This window comes from Protopterus annectens, chromosome 6.part0 (assembly GCF_019279795.1).
Source record: "Protopterus annectens isolate FY-2018-M chromosome 6.part0, PAN1.0, whole genome shotgun sequence".
NCBI lineage: Eukaryota > Metazoa > Chordata > Ceratodontiformes > Protopteridae > Protopterus > Protopterus annectens.
The window spans coordinates 985,042,246-985,070,096 of NC_056737.1; the positions used below are offsets into that span (position 1 = coordinate 985,042,246).

The window sequence follows — 27,851 nt, forward strand, 5'->3', positions numbered from 1 at the left end:
TCACCCTCGCATACTACTAATAAATCTAGATATTCCGTCATCCTTAGGAATACAGGAAAATAAATCCTGTACATCTATTGTCACATAAATTAATCTGGGGGACCATAGTTCCTTTTAAACAGGCCCAAAACTCCCAGGAGTCTTTCATAATATGTTCAACTATATCATAAATATGTTTGAGTTTATAGTGGATGACTTGTCCAAAGGTAAAGGCTTTACTGGCACTGCCAGATATGATAGGACGAAAGGGTGGATCATATATATCCTTGTGGACCTTAGGAATGCCCGTAATAGTCGCCAGAATGGGAAATTCAACTTTAAGAAATCTGTATAGATCTTCATTTATTCTATTTTCCACTATGAATTCTTCTAAGTATGAATCAATTCGACTGTGGGCTATGTTGACCTCATTGATAGAAGAGGGAGTATACTGTGTGGAATTATTTAGAAGATTGAAAATTTTACTTTTATATTGTTCCTGATCATAGAATACTATTCCCCCACCCTTGTCCGCAGTAAGAATGCGAATATTATTGTCACACAGTGCTTGAATAGCATCCATCATGTCATTACCAAATTGTTGCCCTTTGTATTTGTACTTACATTTGTTATATAAGGAATATACCTCAGTATTTACTACATTTTCAAAAGATGTCAGTGTGTTACACATGGGTGGAGTGAAAGTACTCTTTTCTTGAGTCCCTCAATCTGATTTGAACTAATACTGTTCTGATTTTTAAAAATATACCCAAATTTAATTTTCTCATAAACAATTTTAATTCAACTAGGGTATCTGTTATATCAAACTTGGTGTCAGGTATAAATTTCATACCCTTAGAGAAAATTTGAAAAATTCGTAATACCGGATGAGAAGTATAGTTATAAATCTTAATATCTCCACAGGAGTGTAGAATACTATTTTCCTTGGCATCTGAGTTAATACTTCCCTCTGTAATACTATTAGGAACAACATCTAAATATCTGGGGTTGGAATTATGAAGATTCACTGATGGTTGTATCTCCGGTTCCTCCAGGAGTTCTTTCCTCTCCCCTTCGGTTCCACCGTTCTCCATTTGTCCCTCCCATTGTCTAAAAAACAGTCATCTTCCCAGTTGTATTGATTAGGATATCCTTCATCCTGTACAACTTCACTAACATAAGCAGCAGAGCGATTTGTGTATCTATTTTTTGTAATAAATTTACCATCATGCCCATTTTTCCATCTATAAGCTGTCCCCTTCTCATATTGTACTATATCCCTTTGTAGTTTTTTATACTTCCTTTCATAGGTCTTTTGATACATATTTTCCGCATATTCATATTGTTTAAAATAAAGTTTGTCCCACTGTGTAAACATTAAATCATCCTTAATCTGTTTATCCAATCTGTCTATCTCATTAAGCAACGTACTAATTTTTGAATCATTACATTCCACAATAAATCTGATAAACTTCCTACCAAACTCATCAAACATATCGTTGCAAATCTTGATATTCTGTGCATTCATTTCAATCCCCAATGGTTCCTTAAAGAACCGCAGCCCCATGGGTACAATCCCACTTTCCAAACATTTGTGCAAATATAAATTTTCAACCTGAAGGTTTTTAACCTTTGTTAAATTGTTACCAAATGTATTAATTAACTTTTTCAAGGATGGCTGATTCCCTCCTTCACCAACAGAATAAAAATTTGAAACCGCTTGTGGAATGTCCTTGAAATCAAGGCGCATATCGATAAATTTATCTAAACAATAATCATGTCTTTTCAAAGCGATCCACTTGAGTAGATGCAGCAACTTCATTGGAAATTACAGTACCTTTCTTAGGTGCCTGAATGGCGCCTTTCCCTTTGTCCTCCCCACCATAAGTACGAACCGGTGGAAGACGTTTAGGTTTGGCACCTGATATGTGACAACGGTCGTCTTCTGTGTTGTCTACATTGCCTGTCGTAGTATTTGAAGCTGAAAAAAAGCCACGGCTGCCCCCTTCGTCACATACATCCTTCCTCGGTGTTCGCCTGGACGGTAAAGGGGAGGAAAACCTCCTCTGTGCGTTAGGAATATCGTCGTCACTGGCGTTACCCATAGAGGAGCGGGTGAACGTAGCAACCTGCGGGTTAGGTTGAAACTGTTTATTTGGAGCAGTACTAGCCGGCCAGTAGTTCAACAAGTCTAGTAATTTCCTCAAGAATGGTCATCTCAGAATGAATTTTATCTATCTCGTCCCTCGAAACGAGATTGGAAACATTAAGCATCTCCTGCATGGAATCCATCGAAAACAACGTAATAAAGATGATAATCCCAGCGAAACAACAAAATTGCAAACACACCAAAGGTGAATGAACGCCAGGAATACAGGATACTGTGCTGGAAACACTTAATTTATTGACATAAAATAGGTTGAGCGCTTTCTACAGAAGTAAATCTGTCTTCTTCAGAACATCATAGCATGGAATCATGATGCTTATATATCATAATTGAAGTAAAAAGCCCGCCCTAAATTGTAATTAAACAATAAATCAATTATTAAAACAGTGCTATCTTACACATTTCATACAAATGCAATGTATACATCTTGCTACATAACCACACTGAAAATATAGTTCATATAATTTACGAACCCTACTAATCTAAAAAGCATTAAATATCTAAATCACTATTTTATATATACTAAATAAGCAAAATCACAAATTATTAAAAACAGTTATATAATGCCATTTGATTATTTTTCTAAAAGTGGAATAAAATGCCTTCTAAAGTGGCTATCAATCAAGATATGTATAATATATATCAATCATGATATTGGTAGAAAAAAAAATATTTGTGAGTTGAATTTATAAAATAAAATATATATATATGTAACATATTGCCCAATGCATGTAACACATTATGTGACATATGATATATAATATATAATATAATATATGACATACAATATAATATAGAATGCAAACATTATGTAAATACTATAATGAATATAACAACATATTGCACAATTTATTGAACTAAACCCTGACTAGTGGTTTTGTAGGAATCATTTCATTAAGGCCTGGGGGGGTGGCTGCATCCAACCTTATCTGCCACCTGATTTCCCGTTCCCCAACAACAGCTTTTATGTTACCCTCGGGTTGGGGAAAACAACATCTAGAATTGCAAACTTGAATAGCTTGCACTGTGGACTATTAATAAGATGTCTTGATAGTGCATTATTAATGTCACACTTCCTTATACAGTATATATGATCATATATCCTGTTTTAAGACAGCGGTCCGTCTTACCCACATAGAAACTCTTGCAGGTTTGACAAACACTTAAATATATAACATGCTTAGATAAACAATTACCATTAGAAAACCAAATCTTACTCTTTAAACAATTGTTCAAAGTGATGTTGGGTGTATCCAAAATATAATTGCAATAATTACATTGGCCACATCTTCTAGTGCCTGTCCTCTTCACATTAATGTTTTTCTGGAATTTAGATTTTAATTCAATTATTCTTTTTAAGTTATTTCCAGTTTTATACACGAAGTGTGGCTCATCAGTAATCTTGCTTTTAATGGTCTGGTCACTGGTCATGATATTCCAATTTGTGGTAATAATCTTTTTTACCTCTTTTGAATATTTACCATATTGGATAATACATGACCTTGTGTATGTGTTTGTATTTTTGCTCTCAGCCGCTTCCCTCTGACCCGCTATATTCGAACTAATATCTCCTGGGTGTAGATTTGGATATACCCACCCCCAAAAGTGGCTTATATTTTAATCCCCATTCATTCTTGACATATCCTGTGATGTCTTTCACCATATTGGGTGGATATCCCTTGTCCAAGAACAATCGGCCAATATATTCCAATTCTTGGTCCACTATATGTCTCTCAGTAGTCATGCGTGCAGCACGAATGCACTGCCCTTGATAATGCCCTCTTGGTGTTATATGTATGTGCACTACTATAGTGCAGGTAGCCATTACTGAAAGTATCTTTTCTGTGGATTTTGGAGTGAAATTCATTGTCCTTGCTGTAGATCTGGACATCCAAGTAATTTATACTGTGCCTATCATATTGATGGGTGAATTTGAGGTAATCCGTAGTATTGTTGATGTAACTAATGAATTCATACAATACTTCAACTTCACCTTCCCAAAGTATAAAGATATCGTCCAAATAACGGACATATCTTTTAATAAAGGACATCCAATTTGAATTTAAAATGAATTCCACTTCCCAGTCCAACAGTACCATATTGGCATAAATAGGAGCACAGGCAGTGCCCATGGCTACCCGTTTTCTGTCTATAATACTCCCCTCATAATAGATGTAATTATGGTCTAGAACAATGTCCATAAATTCTGTGAGGAGGAGATGTCATCCTGGCCTAGTCCACTCACCCTGCATACTACTAATAAATCTAGATATTCCGTCATCCTTAGGAATACAGGAAAATAAATCCTGTACATCTATTGTCACATAAATTAATCTGGGGACCATAGTTCCTTTTTAAACAGGCCCAAAAACTCCCAGGAGTCTTTCATAATATGTTCAACTATATCATAAATATGTTTGAGTTTATAGTGGATGACTTGTCCAAAGGTAAAGGCTTTACTGGCACTGCCAGATATGATAGGACGAAAGGGTGGATCATATATATCCTTGTGGACCTTAGGAATGCCCGTAATAGTCGCCAGAATGGGAAATTCAACTTTAAGAAATCTGTATAGATCTTCATTTATTCTATTTTCCACTATGAATTCTTCTAAGTATGAATCAATTCGACTGTGGGCTATGTTGACCTCATTGATAGAAGAGGAGTATACTGTGTGGAATTATTTAGAAGATTGAAAATTTTACTTTTATATTGTTCCTGATCATAGAATACTATTCCCCACCCTTGTCCGCAGTAAGAATGCTAATATTATTGTCACACAGTGCTTGAATAGCATCCATCATGTCATTACCAAATTGTTGCCCTTTGTATTTGTACTTACATTTGTTATATAAGGAATATACCTCAGTATTTACTACATTTTCAAAAGATGTCAGTGTGTTACACATGGGTGGAGTGAAAGTACTCTTTTTCTTGAGTCCCTCAATCTGATTTGAACTAATACTGTTCTGATTTTTAAAAAATACACCCAAATTTAATTTTCTCATAAACAATTTTAATTCAACTAGGGTATCTGTTATATCAAACTTGGTGTCAGGTATAAATTTCATACCCTTAGAGAAAATTTGAAAAATTCGTAATACGGATGAGAAGTATAGTTATAAATCTTAATATCTCCACAGGAGTGTAGAATACTATTTTCCTTGGCATCTGAGTTAATACTTCCCTCTGTAATACTATTAGGAACAACATCTAAATATCTGGGGTTGGAATTATGAAGATTCACTGATGGTTGTATCTCCGGTTCCTCCAGGAGTTCTTTCCTCTCCCCTTCGGTTCCACCGTTCTCCATTTGTCCCTCCCATTGTCTAAAAACAGTCATCTTCCCAGTTGTATTGATTAGGATATCCTTCATCCTGTACAACTTCACTAACATAAGCAGCAGAGCGATTTGTGTATCTATTTTTTGTAATAAATTTACCATCATGCCCATTTTTCCATCTATAAGCTGTCCCTTCTCATATTGTACTATATCCCTTTGTAGTTTTTATACTTCCTTTCATAGGTCTTTTGATACATATTTTCCATATTCATATTGTTTAAAATAAAGTTTGTCCCACTGTGTAAACATTAAATCATCCTTAATCTGTTTATCCAATCTGTCTATCTCATTAAGCAACGTACTAATTTTTGAATCATTACATTCCACAATAAATCTGATAAACTTCCTACCAAACTCATCAAACATATCGTTGCAAATCTTGATATTCTGTGCATTCATTTCAATCCCCAATGGTTCCTTAAAGAACCGCAGCCCCATGGGTACAATCCCACTTTCCAAACATTTGTGCAAATATAAATTTTCAACCTGAAGGTTTTAACCTTTGTTAAATTGTTACCAAAAGTAAAATTAACTTTTTCAAGGATGGGTGATTCCTCCTTCACCAACAGAATAAAAATTTGAAACCGCTTGTGGAATGTCCTTGAAATCAAGCGGCATATCCATAAATTTATCTAAACAATAATCATGTCTTTTCAAACGATCCACTTGAGTAGATGCAGCAACTTCATTGGAAATTACAGTACCTTTCTTAGGTGCCTGAATGGCCTTTCCTTTGTCCTCCCACCATAAGTACGAACCGGTGGAAGACGCTTAGGTTTGGCACCTGATATGAGACAACGGTCGCCTTCTGTGTTGTCTACATTGACTGTCGTAGTATTTGAAGCTGAAAAGCCACGGCTGCCCCCTTCGTCACATACATCCTTCCTCGGTGTTCGCCTGACGGTAAAGGGAGGAAAACCTCCTCTCGTTAGGAATATCGCCGTCACTGGCGTTACCCATAGAGGAGCGGTGAACGTAGCAACCTGCGGTTAGGTTGAAACTGTTTATTTGGAGCAGTACTAGCGGCGTCAGTAGTTCAACAAGTCTAGTAATTTCCTCGAAGAATGGTCATCTCAGAATGAATTTTATCTATCTCGTCCCTCGAACGAGATTGGAAACATTAAGCATCTCCTGCATGGAATCCATCGAAAACAACGTAATAAAGATGATAATCCCAGCGAAACAACAAAATTGCAAACACACCAAAGGTGAATGAACGCCAGGAATACAGGATACTGTGCTGGAAACACTTAATTTATTGACATAAAATAGGTTGAGCGCTTTCTACAGAAGTAAATCTGTCTTCTTCAGAACATCATAGCATGGAATCATGATGCTTATATATCATAATTGAAGTAAAAGCCCGCCCTAAATTGTAATTAAACAATAAATCAATTATTAAAACAGTGCTATCTTACACATTTCATACAAATGCAATGTATACATCTTGCTACATAACCACACTGAAAATATAGTTCATATAATTTCACAACCCTACTAATCTAAAAAGCATTAAATATCTAAATCACTATTTTATATATACTAAATAAGCAAAATCACAAATTATTAAAACAGTTATATAATGCCATTTGATTATTTTTCTAAAAGTGGAATAAAATGCCTTCTAAAGTGGCTATCAATCAAGATATGTATAATATATATCAATCATGATATTGGTAGAAAAAAAAATATTTGTGAGTTGAATTTATAAAATAAAATATATATATATGTAACATATTGCCCAATGCATGTAACACATTATGTGACATATGATATATAATATATAATATAATATATGACATACAATATAATATAGAATGCAAACATTATGTAAATACTATAATGAATATAACAACATATTGCACAATTTATTGAACTAAACCCTGACTAGTGGTTTTGTAGGAATCATTTCATTAAGGCCTGGGGGGGTGGCTGCATCCAACCTTATCTGCCACCTGATTTCCGTTCCAACAACAGCTTTTATGTTACTCGGGGTTGGGGAAAACAACATCTAGAATTGCAAACTTGAATAGCTTGCACTGTGGACTATTAATAAGATGTCTTGATAGTGCATTATTAATGTCACACTTCCTTATACAGTATATATGATCATATATCCTGTTTTAAGACAGGTCCGTCTTACCCACATAGAAACTCTTGCAGGTTTGACAAACACTTAAATATATAACATGCTTAGATAAACAATTACCATTAGAAAACCAAATCTTACTCTTTAAACAATTGTTCAAAGTGATGTTGGGTGTATCCAAAATATAATTGCAATAATTACATTGGCCACATCTTCTAGTGCCTGTCCTCTTCACATTAATGTTTTTCTGGAATTTAGATTTTAATTCAATTATTCTTTTAAGTTATTTCCAGTTTTATACACGTGTGGCTCATCAGCAATCTTGCTTTTAATGGTCTGGTCACTGGTCATGATATTCCAATTTGTGGTAATAATCTTTTACCTCTTTGAATATTTACCATATTGGATAATACATGACCTTGTGTATGTGTTTGTATTTTTGCTCTCAGCCGCTTCCCTCTGACCGCTATATTGAACTAATATCTCCTGCGGGTGTAGATTTGGATATACCCACCCCAAAAGTGGCTTATATTTTAATCCCCATTCATTCTTGACATATCCTGTAATGTCTTTCACCATATTGGGTGGATATCCCTTGTCCAAGAACAATCGGCCAATATATTCCAATTCTTGGTCCACTATATGTCTCTCAGTAGTCATGCGTGCAATGCACTGCCCTTGATAATGCCCCTCTTGGTGTTATATGTATGTGCACTACTATAGTGCAGGTAGCCATTACTGAAAGTATCTTTTCTGTGGATTTTGGAGTGAAATTCATTGTCCTTGCTGTAGATCTGGACATCCAAGTAATTTATACTGTGCCTATCATATTGATGGGTGAATTTGAGGTAATCCGTAGTATTGTTGATGTAACTAATGAATTCATACAATACTTCAACTTCACCTTCCCAAAGTATAAAGATATCGTCCAAATAACGGACATATCTTTTAATAAAGGACATCCAATTTGAATTTAAAATGAATTCCACTTCCCAGTCCAACAGTACCATATTGGCATAAATAGGAGCACAGGCAGTGCCCATGGCTACCCCGTTTTCTGTCTATAATACTCCCCCTCATAATAGATGTAATTATGGTCTAGAACAATGTCCATAAATTCTGTGAGGAGGGAGATGTCATCCTGGCCTAGTCCACTCACCCTGCGCATACTACTAATAAATCTAGATATTCCGTCATCCTTAGGAATACAGGAAAATAAATCCTGTACATCTATTGTCACATAAATTAATCTGGGGGACCATAGTTCCTTTTTAAACAGGCCCAAAAACTCCCAGGAGTCTTTCATAATATGTTCAACTATATCATAAATATGTTTGAGTTTATAGTGGATGACTTGTCCAAAGGTGACATCTCCCTCCTCACAGAATTTATGGACATTGTTCTAGACCATAATTACATCTATTATGAGGGGGAGTATTATAGACAGAAAACGGGGGTAGCCATGGGCACTGCCTGTGCTCCTGTTTATGCCAATATGGTACTGTTGGACTGGGAAGTGGAATTCATTTTAAATTCAAATTGGATGTCCTTTATTAAAAGATATGTCCGTTATTTGGACGATATCTTTATACTTTGGGAAGGTGAAGTTGAAGTATTGTATGAATTCATTAGTTACATCAACAATACTACGGATTACCTCAAATTCACCCATCAATATGATAGGCACAGTATAAATTACTTGGATGTCCAGATCTACAGCAAGGACAATGAATTTCACTCCAAAATCCACAGAAAAGATACTTTCAGTAATGGCTACCTGCACTATAGTAGTGCACATACATATAACACCAAGAGGGGCATTATCAAGGGCAGTGCATTCTGCTGCACGATGACTACTGAGAGACATATAGTGGACCAAGAATTGGAATATATTGGCCGATTGTTCTTGGACAAGGGATATCCACCCAATATGGTGAAAGACATCACAGGATATGTCAAGAATGAATGGGGATTAAAATATAAGCCACTTTTGGGGTGGGTATATCCAAATCTACACCCGCAGGAGATATTAGTTCAATATAGCGGGTCAGAGGGAAGCGGCTGAGAGCAAAAATACAAACACATACACAAGGTCATGTATTATCCAATATGGTAAATATTCAAAAGAGGTAAAAAAGATTATTACCACAAATTGGAATATCATGACCAGTGACCAGACCATTAAAAGCAAGATTACTGATGAGCCACACTTCTGTATAAAACTGGAAATAACTTAAAAGAATAATTGAATTAAAATCTAAATTCCAGAAAAACATTAATGTGAAGAGGACAGGCACTAGAAGATGTGGCCAATGTAATTATTGCAATTATATTTTGGATACACCCAACATCACTTTGAACAATTGTTTAAAGAGTAAGATTTGGTTTTCTAATGGTAATTGTTTATCTAAGCATGTTATATATTTAAGTGTTTGTCAAACCTGCAAGAGTTTCTATGTGGGTAAGACGGACGCTGTCTTAAAAACAGGATATATGATCATATATACTGTATAAGGAAGTGTGACATTAATAATGCACTATCAAGACATCTTATTAATAGTCCACAGTGCAAGCTATTCAAGTTTGCAATTCTAGATGTTGTTTTCCCCAACCCCCGAGGGGGTAACATAAAAGCTGTTGTTGGGGAACGGGAAATCAGGTGGCAGATAAGGTTGGATGCAGCCACCCCCCCAGGCCTTAATGAAATGATTCCTACAAAACCACTAGTCAGGGTTTAGTTCAATAAATTGTGCAATATGTTGTTATATTCATTATAGTATTTACATAATGTTTGCATTCTATATTATATTGTATGTCATATATTATATTATATATTATATATCATATGTCACATAATGTGTTACATGCATTGGGCAATATGTTACATATATATATATTTTATTTTATAAATTCAACTCACAAATATTTTTTTTTTTTCTACCAATATCATGATTGATATATATTATACATATCTTGATTGATAGCCACTTTAGAAGGCATTTTATTCCACTTTTAGAAAAATAATCAAATGGCATTATATAACTGTTTTTAATAATTTGTGATTTTGCTTATTTAGTATATATAAAATAGTGATTTAGATATTTAATGCTTTTTAGATTAGTAGGGTTCGTAAATTATATGAACTATATTTTCAGTGTGGTTATGTAGCAAGATGTATACATTGCATTTGTATGAAATGTGTAAGATAGCACTGTTTTAATAATTGATTTATTGTTTAATTACAATTTAGGGCGGGCTTTTACTTCAATTATGATATATAAGCGCCATGATTCCATGCTATGATGTTCTGAAGAAGACAGATTTACTTCTGTAGAAAGCGCTCAACCTATTTTATGTCAATAAATTAAGTGTTTCCAGCACAGTATCCTGTATTCCTGGCGCTCATTCACCTTTGGTGTGTTTGCAATTTTGTTGTTTCGCTGGGATTATCATCTTTATTACGTTGTTTTCGATGGATTCCATGCAGGAGATGCTTAATGTTTCCAATCTCGTTTCGAGGGACGAGATAGATAAAATTCATTCTGAGATGACCATTCTTCGAGGGGAAATTACTAGACTTGTTGAACTACTGACGCCGGCTAGTACTGCTCCAAATAAACAGTTTCAACCTAACCCGCAGGTTGCTACGTTCACCCGCTCCTCTATGGGTAACGCCAGTGACGACGATATTCCTAACGCACAGAGGAGGTTTTCCTCCCCTTTACCGTCCAGGCGAACACCGAGGAAGGATGTATGTGACGAAGGGGGCAGCCGTGGCTTTTTTTCAGCTTCAAATACTACGACAGTCAATGTAGACAACACAGAAGACGACCGTTGTCTCATATCAGGTGCCAAACCTAAACGTCTTCCACCGGTTCGTACTTATGGTGGGGAGGACAAAGGGAAAGGCGCCATTCAGGCACCTAAGAAAGGTACTGTAATTTCCAATGAAGTTGCTGCATCTACTCAAGTGGATCGTTTGAAAAGACATGATTATTGTTTAGATAAATTTATGGATATGCCGCTTGATTTCAAGGACATTCCACAAGCGGTTTCAAATTTTTATTCTGTTGGTGAAGGAGGAATCACCCATCCTTGAAAAAGTTAATTTTACTTTTGGTAACAATTTAACAAAGGTTAAAAACCTTCAGGTTGAAAATTTATATTTGCACAAATGTTTGGAAAGTGGGATTGTACCCATGGGGCTGCGGTTCTTTAAGGAACCATTGGGGATTGAAATGAATGCACAGAATATCAAGATTTGCAACGATATGTTTGATGAGTTTGGTAGGAAGTTTATCAGATTTATTGTGGAATGTAATGATTCAAAATTAGTACGTTGTTTAATGAGATAGACAGATTGGATAAACAGATTAAGGATGATTTAATGTTTACACAGTGGGACAAACTTTATTTTAAACAATATGAATATGGAAAATATGTATCAAAAGACCTATGAAAGGAAGTATAAAACTACAAAGGGATATAGTACAATATGAGAAGGGACAGCTTATAGATGGAAAAATGGGCATGATGGTAAATTTATTACAAAAAATAGATACACAAATCGCTCTGCTGCTTATGTTAGTGAAGTTGTACAGGATGAAGGATATCCTAATCAATACAACTGGGAAGATGACTGTTTTTTAGACAATGGGAGGGACAAATGGAGAACGGTGGAACCGAAGGGGAGAGGAAAGAACTCCTGGAGGAACCGGAGATACAACCATCAGTGAATCTTCATAATTCCAACCCCAGATATTTAGATGTTGTTCCTAATAGTATTACAGAGGGAAGTATTAACTCAGATGCCAAGGAAAATAGTATTCTACACTCCTGTGGAGATATTAAGATTTATAACTATACTTCTCATCCGGTATTACCGAATTTTTCAAATTTTCTAAGGGTATGAAATTTATACCTGACACCAAGTTTGATATAACAGATACCCTAGTTGAATTAAAATTGTTTATGAGAAAATTAAATTTGGGTATATTTTTAAAAATCAGAACAGTATTAGTTCAAATCAGATTGAGGGACTCAAGAAAAGAGTACTTTCACTCCACCCATGTGTAACACACTGACATCTTTTGAAAATGTAGTAAATACTGAGGTATATTCCTTATATAACAAATGTAAGTACAAATACAAAGGGCAACAATTTGGTAATGACATGATGGATGCTATTCAAGCACTGTGTGACAATAATATTCGCATTCTTACTGGACAAGGGTGGGGAATAGTATTCTATGATCAGGAACAATATAAAAGTAAAATTTTCAATCTTCTAAATAATTCCACACAGTATACTCCCTCTTCTATCAATGAGGTCAACATAGCCCACAGTCGAATTGATTCATACTTAGAAGAATTCATAGTGGAAAATAGAATAAATGAAGATCTATACAGATTTCTTAAAGTTGAATTTCCCATTCTGGCGACTATTACGGGCATTCCTAAGGTCCACAAGGATATATATGATCCACCCTTCGTCTCTATCATATCTGGCAGTGCCAGTAAAGCCTTTACCTTTGGACAAGTCATCCACTATAAACTCAAACATATTTATGATATAGTTGAACATATTATGAAAGACTCCTGGGAGTTTTGGGCCTGTTTAAAAAGGAACTATGGTCCCCAGATTAATTTATGTGACAATAGATGTACAGGATTTATTTTCCTGTATTCCTAAGGATGACGGAATATCTAGATTTATTAGTAGTATGCGAGGGTGAGTGGACTAGGCCAGGATGACATCTCCCTCCTCACAGAATTTATGAACATTGTTCTAACCCATAATTACATCTATTATGAGGGGAGTATTATAGACAGAAAACGGGTAGCCATGGGCACTGCCTGTGCTCCTATTTATGCCAATATGGTACTGTTGGACTGGGAAGTGGAATTCATTTTAAATTCAAATTGATGTCCTTTATTAAAAGATATGTCCGTTATTTGGACGATATCTTTATACTTTGGGAAGGTGAAGTTGAAGTATTGTATGAATTCATTAGTTACATCAACAATACTACGGATTACCTCAAATTCACCCATCAATATGATAGGCACAGTATAAATTACTTGGATGTCCAGATCTACAGCAAGGACAATGAATTTCACTCCAAAATCCACAGAAAAGATACTTTCAGTAATGGCTACCTGCACTATAGTAGTGCACATACATATAACACCAAGAGGGCATTATCAAGGGCAGTGCATTCGTGCTGCACGATGACTACTGAGAGACATATAGTGGACCAAGAATTGGAATATATTGGCCGATTGTTCTTGGACAAGGGATATCCACCCAATATGGTGAAAGACATCACAGGATATGTCAAGAATGAATGGGGATTAAAATATAAGCCACTTTTGGGGGTGGGTATATCCAAATCTACACCCGCAGGAGATATTAGTTCAATATAGCGGGTCAGAGGGAAGCGGCTGAGAGCAAAAATACAAACACATACACAAGGTCATGTATTATCCAATATGGTAAATATTCAAAAGAGGTAAAAAAGATTATTACCACAAATTGGAATATCATGACCAGTGACCAGACCATTAAAAGCAAGATTACTGATGAGCCACACTTCGTGTATAAAACTGGAAATAACTTAAAAAGAATAATTGAATTAAAATCTAAATTCCAGAAAAACATTAATGTGAAGAGGACAGGCACTAGAAGATGTGGCCAATGTAATTATTGCAATTATATTTTGGATACACCCAACATCACTTTGAACAATTGTTTAAAGAGTAAGATTTGGTTTTCTAATGGTAATTGTTTATCTAAGCATGTTATATATTTAAGTGTTTGTCAAACCTGCAAGAGTTTCTATGTGGGTAAGAAGGACCGCTGTCTTAAAAACAGGATATATGATCATATATACTGTATAACGAAGTGTGACATTAATAATGCACTATCAAGACATCTTATTAATAGTCCACAGTGCAAGCTATTCAAGTTTGCAATTCTAGATGTTGTTTTCCCCAACCCCCGAGGGGGTAACATAAAAGCTGTTGTTGGGGAACGGGAAATCAGGTGGCAGATAAGGTTGGATGCAGCCACCCCCCCAGGCCTTAATGAAATGATTCCTACAAAACCACTAGTCAGGGTTTAGTTCAATAAATTGTGCAATATGTTGTTATATTCATTATAGTATTTACATAATGTTTGCATTCTATATTATATTGTATGTCATATATTATATTATATATTATATATCATATGTCACATAATGTGTTACATGCATTGGGCAATATGTTACATATATATATATTTTATTTTATAAATTCAACTCACAAATATTTTTTTTTTTTTCTACCAATATCATGATTGATATATATTATACATATCTTGATTGATAGCCACTTTAGAAGGCATTTTATTCCACTTTTAGAAAAATAATCAAATGGCATTATATAACTGTTTTTAATAATTTGTGATTTTGCTTATTTAGTATATATAAAATAGTGATTTAGATATTTAATGCTTTTTAGATTAGTAGGGTTCGTAAATTATATGAACTATATTTTCAGTGTGGTTATGTAGCAAGATGTATACATTGCATTTGTATGAAATGTGTAAGATAGCACTGTTTTAATAATTGATTTATTGTTTAATTACAATTTAGGGCGGGCTTTTTACTTCAATTATGATATATAAGCGTCATGATTCCATGCTATGATGTTCTGAAGAAGACAGATTTACTTCTGTAGAAAGCGCTCAACCTATTTTATGTCAATAAATTAAGTGTTTCCAGCACAGTATCCTGTATTCCTGGCGTTCATTCACCTTTGGTGTGTTTGCAATTTTGTGGTTCAAGAAGTCCCAGAGATTTTTCCCAGATGCACAGGGTGACTCCTCCTTCAGAAGCAGAGGAGGAGGAGCTAATGGTAGACGTCACCCCAGAGGCAGGGGCGGCCCGTAAAACCAGGGAGGCCGTGATTCACTTTGAGGCCGTCTCTATCAGCCCTCCTGATGTGGGGCCCGGCAGTGCTTCTCTGGAGCCAGTCGGGAGTCACATTTCTTTGTATCCAGAAGCCTGGCTAAACATCACACAAGACACATGGGTACAAAGAATAATTACCAGAGGTTACTCCATACCCTTTTCTCTTCCAACTTACACTTCCAAGAAGATCCCAGATGTTCCACCAATCACAGGGATCAAGCAACTGTAGAAGTGAAAAAATTGCTCGCAAACAGTGTCATCCAAACCGTCCCCGCAGACCAGATAGGATTCAGAACTTACTCCAGATTCTTTTTAGTGCCAAAATGTACAGGGGACTGGAGGCCCATCTTGGACCTCAGCAAACTAAACGAATCCAGAAAGTCTATACTCCCTCTGTTAGGGAAAGACAATTGGATGTGCTCCATAGACCTTCAAGATGCGTACTACCATATAAAAATGGACAGAATATCGAGGAGTCACTTAGGCGTTCGGCTGGGAGCCGGTCATTACCAATTTTGTGCTCTGCCCTTTGGTCTCACTACAGCCCCCAGGGTGTTCACCAAATGTATGGTGGTAGTGACAGCTCACCTGAGATGTCTAGGATTTCAAGTATTTCCGTATCTGGACAACTGGCTCCTAACCGCCTCCACCTGGCATCTACTCCTACAAACCAGAAATTCCACTATCCAACTTTGTTCCCAGTTGGGGATTACAATAAATTGGGAAAAGTCTGCCTTATTGCCCTCTCACTTTGTGACTTTTATAGGTGCAGAAATAGAGACAGTCACCATGTTAGCTTGTCTACCTGCAGAAAGAGCGCAGAACATCAGACAACAAATTATCCGTGTACTTCCCCTACAGAAAGTCAAGGCAAAGACAGTGCTGAAACTCTTAGGGACCATGGCCTCCACCATAATGTTAGTCCCTCTCGCCAGATTACATATGCAAATTTTCCAGTGGCCTCTATCGTCCTAGTGGTCCTTGCAACAACTGCCTCTATCTCACCACATCTTCATAACAGAGTCTTGCAAAAAGGACCTTCATTGGTGGATTGAACCCGACCAACTGACAAAAGGTACCCCATTCCTTCCTCGCCAACCCGTTGCTACTGTGACCACGGATGCCTCACAGATAGGGTGAGGGGGCATTATCTAGGCAGGACTTTCAAAGGCACATGGCAAGATCACGAGGCTCACCTGCATATCAGTGTCCTAGAGATGAGGGCAGTGCTTCTAGCATTGCAAGCACTTCATGACTCTCTTCCTCTAGGGACGATAGCAATCCAGTCAGAAGACAACATGTCAGTGGTATGGTACCTCAACAAACAAGGTGGAACCAGATCTTACCCCTTTGTCGAGAGGCTATTCATGTTTGGAAGTGGACAATATCTTCCCAGTGCTTTCTGGTGGCAACGCACATCCCAGGGACAACCAGTGTGATAGCCAACAAACTCACGAGTGGTTTCTGAATCAGGAAATAGTGGAACAGATCTTCTGCAAATGGGGACACCATTGATGTGATCTCTTCGCCAGTCTGATCAACTCCGAATGCAGAAGCTACTTTTTCCTTATCCCCCCTCCGGGGGAGTCACCGAAAGACGCACTTGTTCACGATTGGCACCTGGGACTCCTTTATGCTTTCCCTCCCTTTTCTCTCGTATCCAAAGTGATTCAGAAACCAAAACTGTTGGGAAGCAAAATGATTCTCATCACTCCTACTGGGCTCGTCAGATTTGGTTCCTCTTTCTCGGGCCTCATCTACTAGACGATCCATGGAGTCTGGACCCAGTCCAGACCTCTTGACACACGTCCGGCTCCCTTCACCCCTGCCTCCACACCCTCAACTTGACAGCGTAGCTGCTCCAATTCCATCCCTTGTCAGGCTTCATGATTTTTCACCTGCTGTGACCCACATCCTTACGTCTTCGCATAAACCTTCCACTAGGAAGTTATACACTAGCAAATGGAGGGGGATTTCCAACTAGGCTGAAGAAAGGAATGTAGATCCGTACACTGCATCCATCCCAATGGTTTTAGAATTTTTGTCTGAACTCTTCCATCAGGGGTCTGCTGCTGCCACCATAATTAGGGTTCAGTTGGCAGCGATATCTAATTTTCATTTGGGTCAACATGAGTCTAACCTGATGTCACACAGATTGTGTAAGACCTTCCTTAAAGGTGCTCCCTTGCTGAGACCCCCCTTTCAGGAACCGGTAGCTTCATGGGATCTGAACTTTGTCCTGTTCAAGTTAACTTCACCACCCTTTGAACCTGCTCATTCGTGCCTACTGAAATTTCTGTCTTGGAAGACTTTGTTTCTAGTAGTCATCACATCAGCTAGATGAATATCAGAGTTACAAGTACTGTCTATAAAGCCTCTTTACTTGATTTTCCACAAAGACAGAGTTTCTCTTCGTACAAATCCTTCCTTTATCCCTAAAGTTTGCTCTCACTCTAATTTGAACCAAACTATAGAATTACCAGTGTTTTTGCCCAATCATTCTAATGCAGCAGAATACAAATTTCACCAGTTAGATGTTCACAGGCAGTTACAGTTCTACCTCCACAGGACTAAGGAACTCAAAAAGTCAGACCAATTGTTCTTATCCTTTTTGGATTCTAGACTAGGTCTGCCAGTCTCTAAAGTGACCCTATCTAATTGGATCTCAAGCTGTATTTCCTCCATTTACTCCTCCAAAGGAAAGACTCGACCGTTCAAGATTAAGGCTCATTCTACACGATCCCAGTCTACATCTTCTGCCTTCCAAGCCAGAGCTCCAATTGACAGTATTTGTGCAGCAGCAACTTGGGCTCCTCCTCATACCTTTATCACTCATTACAAATTGGACCTGATCTCAAGGAGTAGAGCCTCCTTTGGTTCCACGGTACTCAGGAGTATTTCCCCGTGAGCCACCCAGGAATAAGGTGCTAGGGACACTGTCCCATATGTAAGAATGAAGGCGAGATAGGACTACAGAACATAAGTAAGTTAGGTACTCACCATAACGTTCCATGTTTGTAGTCCATCTCGCCCTTCATTCTTACGAACCCACCCACCTACCCCCGTCCTGAAAGGATCTGGAGACAGGCTAGTGCTACCTTGATAGGATGGAGACCTTTCATTATTGTTGTTCTTTCTGGATTATCTTAGTTTTTGTCTATCTATAGTTTAGCAGCAAACAAGATCTGTGAATTGTACTAGTGCACTATGGGATACCTACCTAGCCATGAGCCAACTAAGAGACTTTAAGCTTTGTAATAGGCCGAGTCGGAGCTGAGGATCGGCTCCGAGCCCATATGTAAGAATGAAGGGCGAGATGGACTACAAACATATAGAGCATTATGGTGAGTACATAACTTCTTTTTTGGATATATGTTGTGCTGTTGGAATGTTTCTTCACAGTTTTAAGAAAGAGTTATTTTAAGCAATAAAATTTGTCATTGCATCCCTGTAATACATTTTTTATTCTTACTTGTATTTTGTTAATCAAAACATGTAAGTGTCCTTTACTTTTGATGGATTCTTCGTGGGCTGAAGCATTTTCCAGCAATGCTTGTTCTGTTGTACACAAGCCCTTGTTGACGCTGAGTATGTGGTCACTAATGTCTGTCTTCATTTTGACATTATAAGACCAATGTCACTTTATGCTGCTTAACTCTTTTAAGGGGAGAATAAGGCTGTCCAGCAAAAAGTACTATATTAAATGGTGACCAAAGAAAAGCAAATGGAAAGGTGACTTGCATACAGGTGAGATCATGATACATAGCAATACAGCATTCGGTAAAAGTAAGCAACAGTCACAGATAACAATGTACAGTTTAGTGAAACTTGGATGTTAATACATAATACTCTCCAGACTAATGGAGGCTTATGCTGGATGACACACGTACTGCTAGGAAATGGCAAAGCACCTAGCAAATTAAACGGAAGCAGGTATGTTTTCATTGTCATAGTACTTGTCTCTCATAAAGATCTCCTGTTAGAGGGAGTATTATACTTATTTTATTTTTTCAGTATTTTGCTTATGTAGGGTTGTGGATGACTGTGTTTCATAGATGAGTAAATTTATCTTAACCAGAAGTGGGATATAAACATTGCACATGAAGCTAATGCCCATTGTCTCTCTATTGTAGTACTTTGAAACAGATGACCAGGAGTTCTATAAGACAAAAGTTTGTTTCATCCTGAAGAATGATGTTGAAGGGATGGATCTTGTCTTTGCAGAGGAGAAGTACAACAAGTCTGGCCAGTTAGAAAAGGTAAGTTGTGCTGTACGTTCATTGCTTGACTACCTCAGGTGGTTTAATTATACACCACATGGCCTGTTGTAGAGTAGATGTTCAGGAAAGCATCAATGTAACAGTAAATCATAATGTCTGTCCCCCCCCCCCCCCATAATTATGCATCATCTCCTATGAGGTCTAATGCTGATTTTCATGCCTTTAGTGCACGTCTGTTTGCGAAGGACCCTAATATAACAAGTGTTTTATTAGTGCTTATCTCACTTCTTCCGTCCATCTTGTTTAGCACAGGTCAGATTTGTACTACTGGAGATACTGATCTGTGTAGTGTTTTAGACAAATCCTTTTTAGGTACTTTTTGTAACATTTTTCTTCAGAGTAATTGCGCACCTCTTCAGTAGAAAACTCTTGGGCTCTCCCTGTTCATAACTATTTTGCTGCTGGCAGACAAATTGAGTGAAAACATTGTCACCATCAGTGTTTATTTTGTTTACAAGCTGAACACTTTCTTAATCTTGTCACTTTTGACAAACTTTGAATAGTAAGACTATTAGTTAGTCAGTTAGTTTTATATATATATATATATATATATATATATCTATATTTGCTAACTGAAATGGAGCACTGAATTCATCGTAACATTTTCAGGTTCATTCTAGGAGAGAATACAAAACCAAAACATAAATGTAGAATTTATAATAGTAATACTAGTCAAATATGAATGCATGTACAAACATTAATAGGAAGTGATTAAAGATACATACACATATGTATATAAATGGCATGCATTAAAATGAAACTTGTGTACATAATAAGCACTTGATATGCACGGTCAAGAAACATCTTTATTATATTATCATGTGTGACACAGACAATCATACATTTATGTAAATGAAAATAAGTCATAGCGGCACAGTCTCAGTCGCAGACATTTTACCTCACAAAACTGTGCCGACCCAGCTGTAGCTGTAAACATTATACATCGCTTTTAATATATCCATTCACGGTCAGTCAGCCATTGCAGAACTCATTCAAATCCTACCTTTTTTAAACATCTTTCCTCCTTTGCATATAGTGGTCCCACATTTCCCATTTTTTCCTGTGTAATTTACCCTTTTCTAAAGATCCCAGTTCCAGTTGTTATCTCTGTTACTATCTTTGTTACTTCTAGTAGAGTTGGTTTAGACTTTTATTTCCATTTTCTAGTCATTGCTTTTTTGGCAGCCACCATAATTAGACTCTGCAAAGCCTTACTATATCTAGGCAATTCCAACTCTGTATTATAGCTAAAAAAAAATAATTTCCCTAGTCACTCCAATTTGCTCACCCAGCATGTCTGACAGAGCAGTCTGCAGGGAATCCTTAAACACAGCCAACTCATTACACTCCCAGAAAATATGTTCCCAGTCACCTCTTTATTCCCCGTCACATCTTCAACTTGTGCTGTCTACCTGAGTAAAGATTATTTGGAGCCTGCTTGGGGTATAAAAATAAATATATATGTATCCACTTCCAGGCAAAGATCCTAAATCTTCTAGATTTTGTTGCATATTTGGGAGACATACATATATCTCCCCATTGTTTCTTTGTGAATTGCTTACCCAGTCTTTCTTCCCAATTCTTCCTAATTTCTACTGATTGATTCTTATAGTTATCATGCAATATTTTATATGCTGTACTAATTATTCCTTTCTTAACAGCCATTTCTGTTCTAGACTCTACTAAGAACTCTACCAGTGCTGGTCCTTCATTTAGGACCCCCTGTTTCATTCTCTTTGCCTGTAATCTGATTTCAGTCCTTGATAGGGAAGGCAATCTCTAACCTGCAGTCCAAATAAGTTCTTGGCCTCTTCCCATTCTATTACCTTTTCCTCTCTAGTTATTTGCTCCCAATACCTTGGTTCCTTTGCCAGTTTTCTCCAGTATACTCCCGCCCCTTCTTACCTATTGTCTATATCCCTAATTGCAGTCATCGGCAGAATCTCCTTTCTCCATTCCCATATTGACTTAGTTCTTAGAATACCTTCTGCTACTTTATAAATATAATATTCTGTATGATTATTGTTGTTCTCCTTAATGGTTTGCATCCAAAATCCCATTTCATCATTATCCCTTTCAAATTTGAATTATAGGTTTCTGCTTTTGCTATGTATAGGAGCCTTAACTGTGTTGTTCTGAAATACCCCGTCAAATCTGGTAATCTTAATCCACCATGTTCTATTGGAAGAATAAGCTTATCCCACTTAACTCTTGCCATCTTCCCCTCACAGATAAAATCCTTCATTTTTTTTATTAATTACTGTCCACAGCTTCTCCTGTGGTTGATAAAAATATGTGTAACCTGTATATAAGACTAAAGGGACTAAAAACATTTTAACTGCTTGTATCTTACTATTAATATCCATATAGGAGAGCTTCCATTTTCTCAGTTTTTGTATTATCTTTTGTTTGGTCTCTTCCCACATATCCTTAGCTGCCACATCGGTATAATTTTTAATCCATACTACTAAATACTTCATTTTTTTCATGTCCCCAGAAGTATGGATATTGCTGAATCAATTCATATTTGGGTACATAATTTATAGCTATTGCTTTTGTTTTGGCTTTATTAATTTTGTATCCTGAAAAGTTTGAAATTGTCTCACTATGTTCCACAGCACTGTAATGTCCTTTTCTGGCTTTGTCAGGTCTAAAATAATGTCATCTGCAAATAGAGACAGCTTCTCTTGACTACCATACCAACTGTATCCTTGAATTTCTGAGTCCCTTATTTTCTTTGCCAGTGGTTCTAAATATAATGCAAACAACAAAGGGGAGAGAGGGCATCCCTGCCTAGTCCCTCTGCTGAAGAAGAGATTATCAGGGAAGACCCCACCCACTTTAATTTTCACCTCCGAAACCTTATATATCCTCCTTATCAGCCTTATCAGTTTCTCAGGGAATGCAAATGCTTCCATTACTCTGCTCATAAAGTCCCAGCTCACTCTGTCAAATGCTTTTTCTGCATCACATTCCACCAACAACAGTGGTATTTTCTTACATTCTCCTTCCCTCTGGATCATCACTGTTCTGTTAATGTTGTCAAATATTTGCCTCCCCTCCACAAAACCACATTGATCCATATGTATGAATTTTGGCATCACATTTGCCATCTCCTTTCCCATTATAGACATAAACACTTTATAATCATGATTTAGTATTGAAATGGGTCTGTATGAGACTGGATCTGATGGCCCTTTACCATCTTTGTGTTACAGCTACTACGACTTTCTTCCAGAATGTTGGTGCTTCTCCTCCTCTTAAAATACTTTTAAACAAAACCTTCCATATCTTTATCAGATTTTTCCCTCCTAGCTTCCAAACCTCCACAGGAATGCCATGTATTGCTAGGGGCTGTCCTGTAGATTGATTATACTTCACCATTTTTATCTCGTTTCCTACTATCCTCTTAGTAATTGAGGCTTCTCTACCTCTAGCCTGCACATGTTTAAGGGTCCCTATTAAATTATCGAACGTTTCAAAGTTTGAATGTCATATGGTCGACACCATATGATCGAACTTTGAAAAGTTCGAAGGTGAAAGGCAATGGCTCTGTACACACAGAATGGGAAAATTTCCCTTTTCTGCACTGAAGTGCGGTCCCGGAGTTGGTATATTTAAGTAGGGGGGGTGTGGAGGGTGCAGGGGGGCTTGCCCCCCTGCTCAGAGCATTAAGGTAAGTGTTTTTTTTTTACGTTTTATTATATATTCGAAGATTCAAGTTTCGCTCATATGTTGTCGAACATATGAAGTTTGAAATTTTGAAGCTTCGAATTTATAACATAGACCCCATATTTAATTCTTCCACAAACTTTTCCATGTGTACCTTTTCGCAATTTCCATATTTCTCAGCGTTAAACAGACTTTCATAGAATTTTAGAAGTATTTCCAGTACTTGTCCAGGATCCTTTGTTATCTTCCTTTGTTATAGGCTCAGCTTGGTGGCTTCCCTTTCTATATTCTGTTGCTTGAGTCATTGTACTAAAAGTTTTTGTGCTTTAGGCTTATTATTTATTATTTTTAACATTTGTTTGGCAGGGTAGTCTGACTGGACAACAAGTGTCCATTTTCATCAAGAGTCCTGGGGAGAAAAACTCCGTAAGTTTACAGACAGAAGAAAAATTTACAAAAGAGACATTACAGAGTAGTACGCCATTAGTATACAATAAGAGGATTTTCCCCGTTTTGGTTGAAAATACAAGTGTACAAAATGTACAGTGAAAGTAGATAAGAACCTAGTAGAGCACTGCAAGATATTTCACAATTGAATAAGAGTATATAAATGTTTAAGTTTCCATATATACATTCAAGCAAATATACATGTAAGAGTATACATACATACATATATATGCATGCACATACATACACATATATGCATACACATATACATATATATATATATATATATATATATATGTAATATGTATATATACATACACATGCACACACACTCACACATGCATACATATGTGCACACATGTACACACGCTCATATATAGGTTATTGCTCACACATGGATAGGTATAGTTAGATGGTGTTTGTGTTGGCCGGGACAGATGGGGTGTAGAAATAGTAAGTGGACGAGACTTCAGGGGGTCAATTACAGTTACATAGATGGTTGGTGAAGAGGTATGTTTTAAGTAAGCTTTTGAAGGAGGGTGTGGAGTTTTGTAGTCTGAGGTCAGTGGGAAGGTTGTTCCATATTTTTGCTATTTCATGGGCAAATAGTGATTCCCTGGCATTGTTTTTGTATGTGATGGTTTCGATTAAGGCTTTGTTGGAGGACCAGAGTTGTCTATTTGAATTGTAGAAGTTCAGCATGCCAGTCAGGTCGGGGGTTTTCTCGAGATAGTACAGAATTAAATGAGCTAGGCTGAGTTGATAGTACCTGAATAGGTTCAGAAATTCAAGCCAGTGCAAGACTTGTAGGGAAAGGCAGTGGTGGGATCATGATTTGGCACTGGTAGCGAATCTAGCAATTTTGTTGCAACAGATGGAAAGTTTATTAAGGTCAGTTTTGTAAAGATTAGTTAGAATTGGGGATGCATAAAGTAGAGTAGGTTGGAGGTGGGTCCTGGCTATTGCAATTCGAGATTCAGTGGTTAGATAACTTTTACAGCAATAGAGGAAACCTAGCTTTTTATGGACTTTAGTGATGGTTGTTGATATGTGCTTTGTGAATTTGAATTGCTGGTCAATGGTAACTCCTAGGAGTTTAGCCTCAGTGACAGGGGTGATTTAGGTTTTGCTGGTGGGTTGCTCGTTTTAGTAGAGTGGAATAGCATTAATTGTGTTTTCTTGGTATTTAGTATGAGTTGTTGGTTGTTAAGCTAGTTCTCTATTTCAGAGAAGGCTTCTTGGGCTGTTTGTTGGAGAACTTGGATGTTGGGTGCAGAAGCATATGAGAGTTGTATCATCAGCGTATTGGACTATGTTGGCTTTAGAGGTAGCTGAGTGGAGTTGGTTTGTGAAGATATTAAAAAGAGGGGGTCCTAGGATTGATCCTTGCGGCATGCCTAAGGAGGTTGGGAGTGGGAGGGGGATAAAGAGTTATGCTAGTTGATAGATTGTTGGTGGTTATCTAAATAGCTTTTAAACCAGAAGATGCTGGGGTTGTTAAGTTGAGGACAGAGAGACAAGACAGTAGTTTATTATGTGAGACTGTGTCAAATGCCTTGGATAAATCTAGGAAGGTAGCTGAGACAAATTTACCTAGATTCCTGTGGGAGTTTATAGTATTGGTGAATTTGAGTAGGGCAGTGGTGGTGCTGTGGGATGGGCAAAATCCGTGTTGGGTTGAGGAGATAGGAGAGGAACTGGTGATGAATACATCTTTCTAGGATCTTAGAGAGGGGTGAGAAAATTGCAGTTGGTCGACAGTTGGGAAGGTCTATGGAGGGGCCACCTTTAGCAATCTTTTTAAACTCATGCGTATTATCAAGGTAATCCCTTATTTTCTGTTTAGCATTCTGCAGTTGCTCCTCCTCTTGTTCTGTGAGATTCCCCCTATTTTGCAGTACTTTAACACTTGTCAGTCCCTCTAAGTAATTTTTGTTACTCCTTAACCGTATCTCCCTTTCTTTTATTTCCACCCTATTTTTAAATTCCACTGTAATTTTAGCCCACTCCCCTAGCTATATTTTCAGAAGAAATTTCTATCTTCTCTAATAGCTCCTGAATAATTTCCACTGCACATTCCTTAAATTCCTCCTTTTTCAACAGATGTGGGAAAGCGCCAGTGTCTCATGTTTTATTTCATTACCCTGTGTTTTTATTTTAGTTATTCATGGTGCATGATCTGAAATAGTTATTGGGTGCATATCATGACCTTCAATTAAATGCACATGTTGCTGTGAAATGTATATTCTGTCTAGCCTAGCCCACTTTTTGTATCTTGGAGAAGAGCATGTAAATTCACTCTGAACTCCTAGTACTGAATTCAGAACTTCCATGCCAAAAGTTTTCATAAATTTCTTTAAAAATCTAAACTCCTTTGTTATATTTTCACTTCTAGGCCCCCCCCAGACAAATCTTTATAGTTACAAATCAAATTCCAGTCCCCACTTATAAGTAATATTCCTTGCTGAAAACTGATTATTTCTCCCAGAATTTTCTTAAGCTCCATTGTAGCAGTTTTCGGTGGAATATGAGTATGTGCCAGTGTAGTCCTCCCTTGCCAGTAGCCCAATTAATGCTATAAATCTTCCATTATTGTCTTTTAAATTTTCTTCTATTACTATTGGAGCTCCTCTTGAAATTAATATACGTACTCCTCTCTTCCTTTGCCCCAGATATTCTGCTGAATAACCACCTTGAAAACCTTTCTTTAAGAAGTCACATGTTCAGTTCTTTTCAAGTGCGTCTCCTGGAGCATAGGTACTTGCACTCTACATTTTTTAATATAATTCACTCCTCTTTCTTTTTTGTATTTATCGGTGAGACCGTTGACGTTTAAACACATTATAGAAAGAAGCATTTTCTTGAGGGATTATTTTTCCCTCCATTTATGTATAACAGCTTTTTTGTTACATGTATGGTTCCAGCTTTTGTGTTCAATGCATACACCATCTGGCAGGTTAATACTTTATGCAGGTGTTTCTTGTCATCTCTATTTGAGTCTATGTCACATCTTGCAGAATTTTTTATTTTATTGAAAACCCTCAAACAGAAATACACATAGTCCCCCAATACCCCCGTAAAACCTAATAACTTAATAATGACACACAAAACTATGTACATAATAAGAACAAATGTTCTAAAATGATAGCCACAGGCTGGAGACGCACAACAAGAAGAGTCATTCACACTAAGACTCGATACAGCCTGTGCTTTTGGTAAATGCTATCTGATTTTTGTCTTATCTTTATAGCTTTCCCAGCTAAGAAAACACTTGAATGCTTTCAGTAAACATTTTCTCCAAGCCATTTCTCTTTATCAGATCGTCTTCTGATGACATTTTGCGACACAAACTGCTGAGGATACTTTGTTTACCAGGAAAAAAGCCTTATAATATTCAATATTTTTTCCATTTATATGTTTTGTAATATATTTGTTGCTGGATAAATCCCAGGGTTAACCCAATCATTTGCCTATGCAAGCATAATAAAAAAACGCACTAATTTTTATTTTGCCATGCTGTCTTAACCAGACCCTTCCTTTCTCCTTTTTTTGTCTTACATTGCAGGACATACATTTCTTACAACTGAACATTTAAAAGGAGAGAAGGGAGAAAAAAAAAAAAAAAAAAGAAAAACACCTGTTTATATTACTATACCCATTACATTAAAAAAAGAACTGAAACAACTTTATTTCATACTTTGCTAAGAACATTATGCAACATTTAAACTTTGCCACTGAGAAAAAAAAGAACTTTGTTTTACTTACAGTTAACTTTCTCCCCTCTCCTTCCCTTTACAAAGTAGTTCTCAGAAGCTTAATGACATAGTGTAGGGCATATGCTTTAGAGTCCCCTACAAATTTAGCAAAATCCACAAAAATCCAATATTTCCAAATCCTATTGTTCTGCTCTGTTTCAGAA

The 27,851-nt window shown here is 36.9% G+C and overlaps 1 protein-coding gene across 2 annotated transcripts in view; it reads left to right on the top strand.

Moving 5' to 3' along the window:
* AREL1 (apoptosis resistant E3 ubiquitin protein ligase 1) overlaps positions 1-27,851 on the top strand; it is a 1,112,453-nt gene that overhangs the window by 901,738 nt on the left and 182,864 nt on the right. For both annotated transcript variants that reach the window (XM_044074621.1, XM_044074622.1), the window contains one exon: positions 19,667-19,792. In XM_044074621.1, the coding sequence (XP_043930556.1) occupies positions 19,667-19,792 (126 nt within the window). The remainder of the gene's footprint in view (positions 1-19,666; positions 19,793-27,851) is intronic.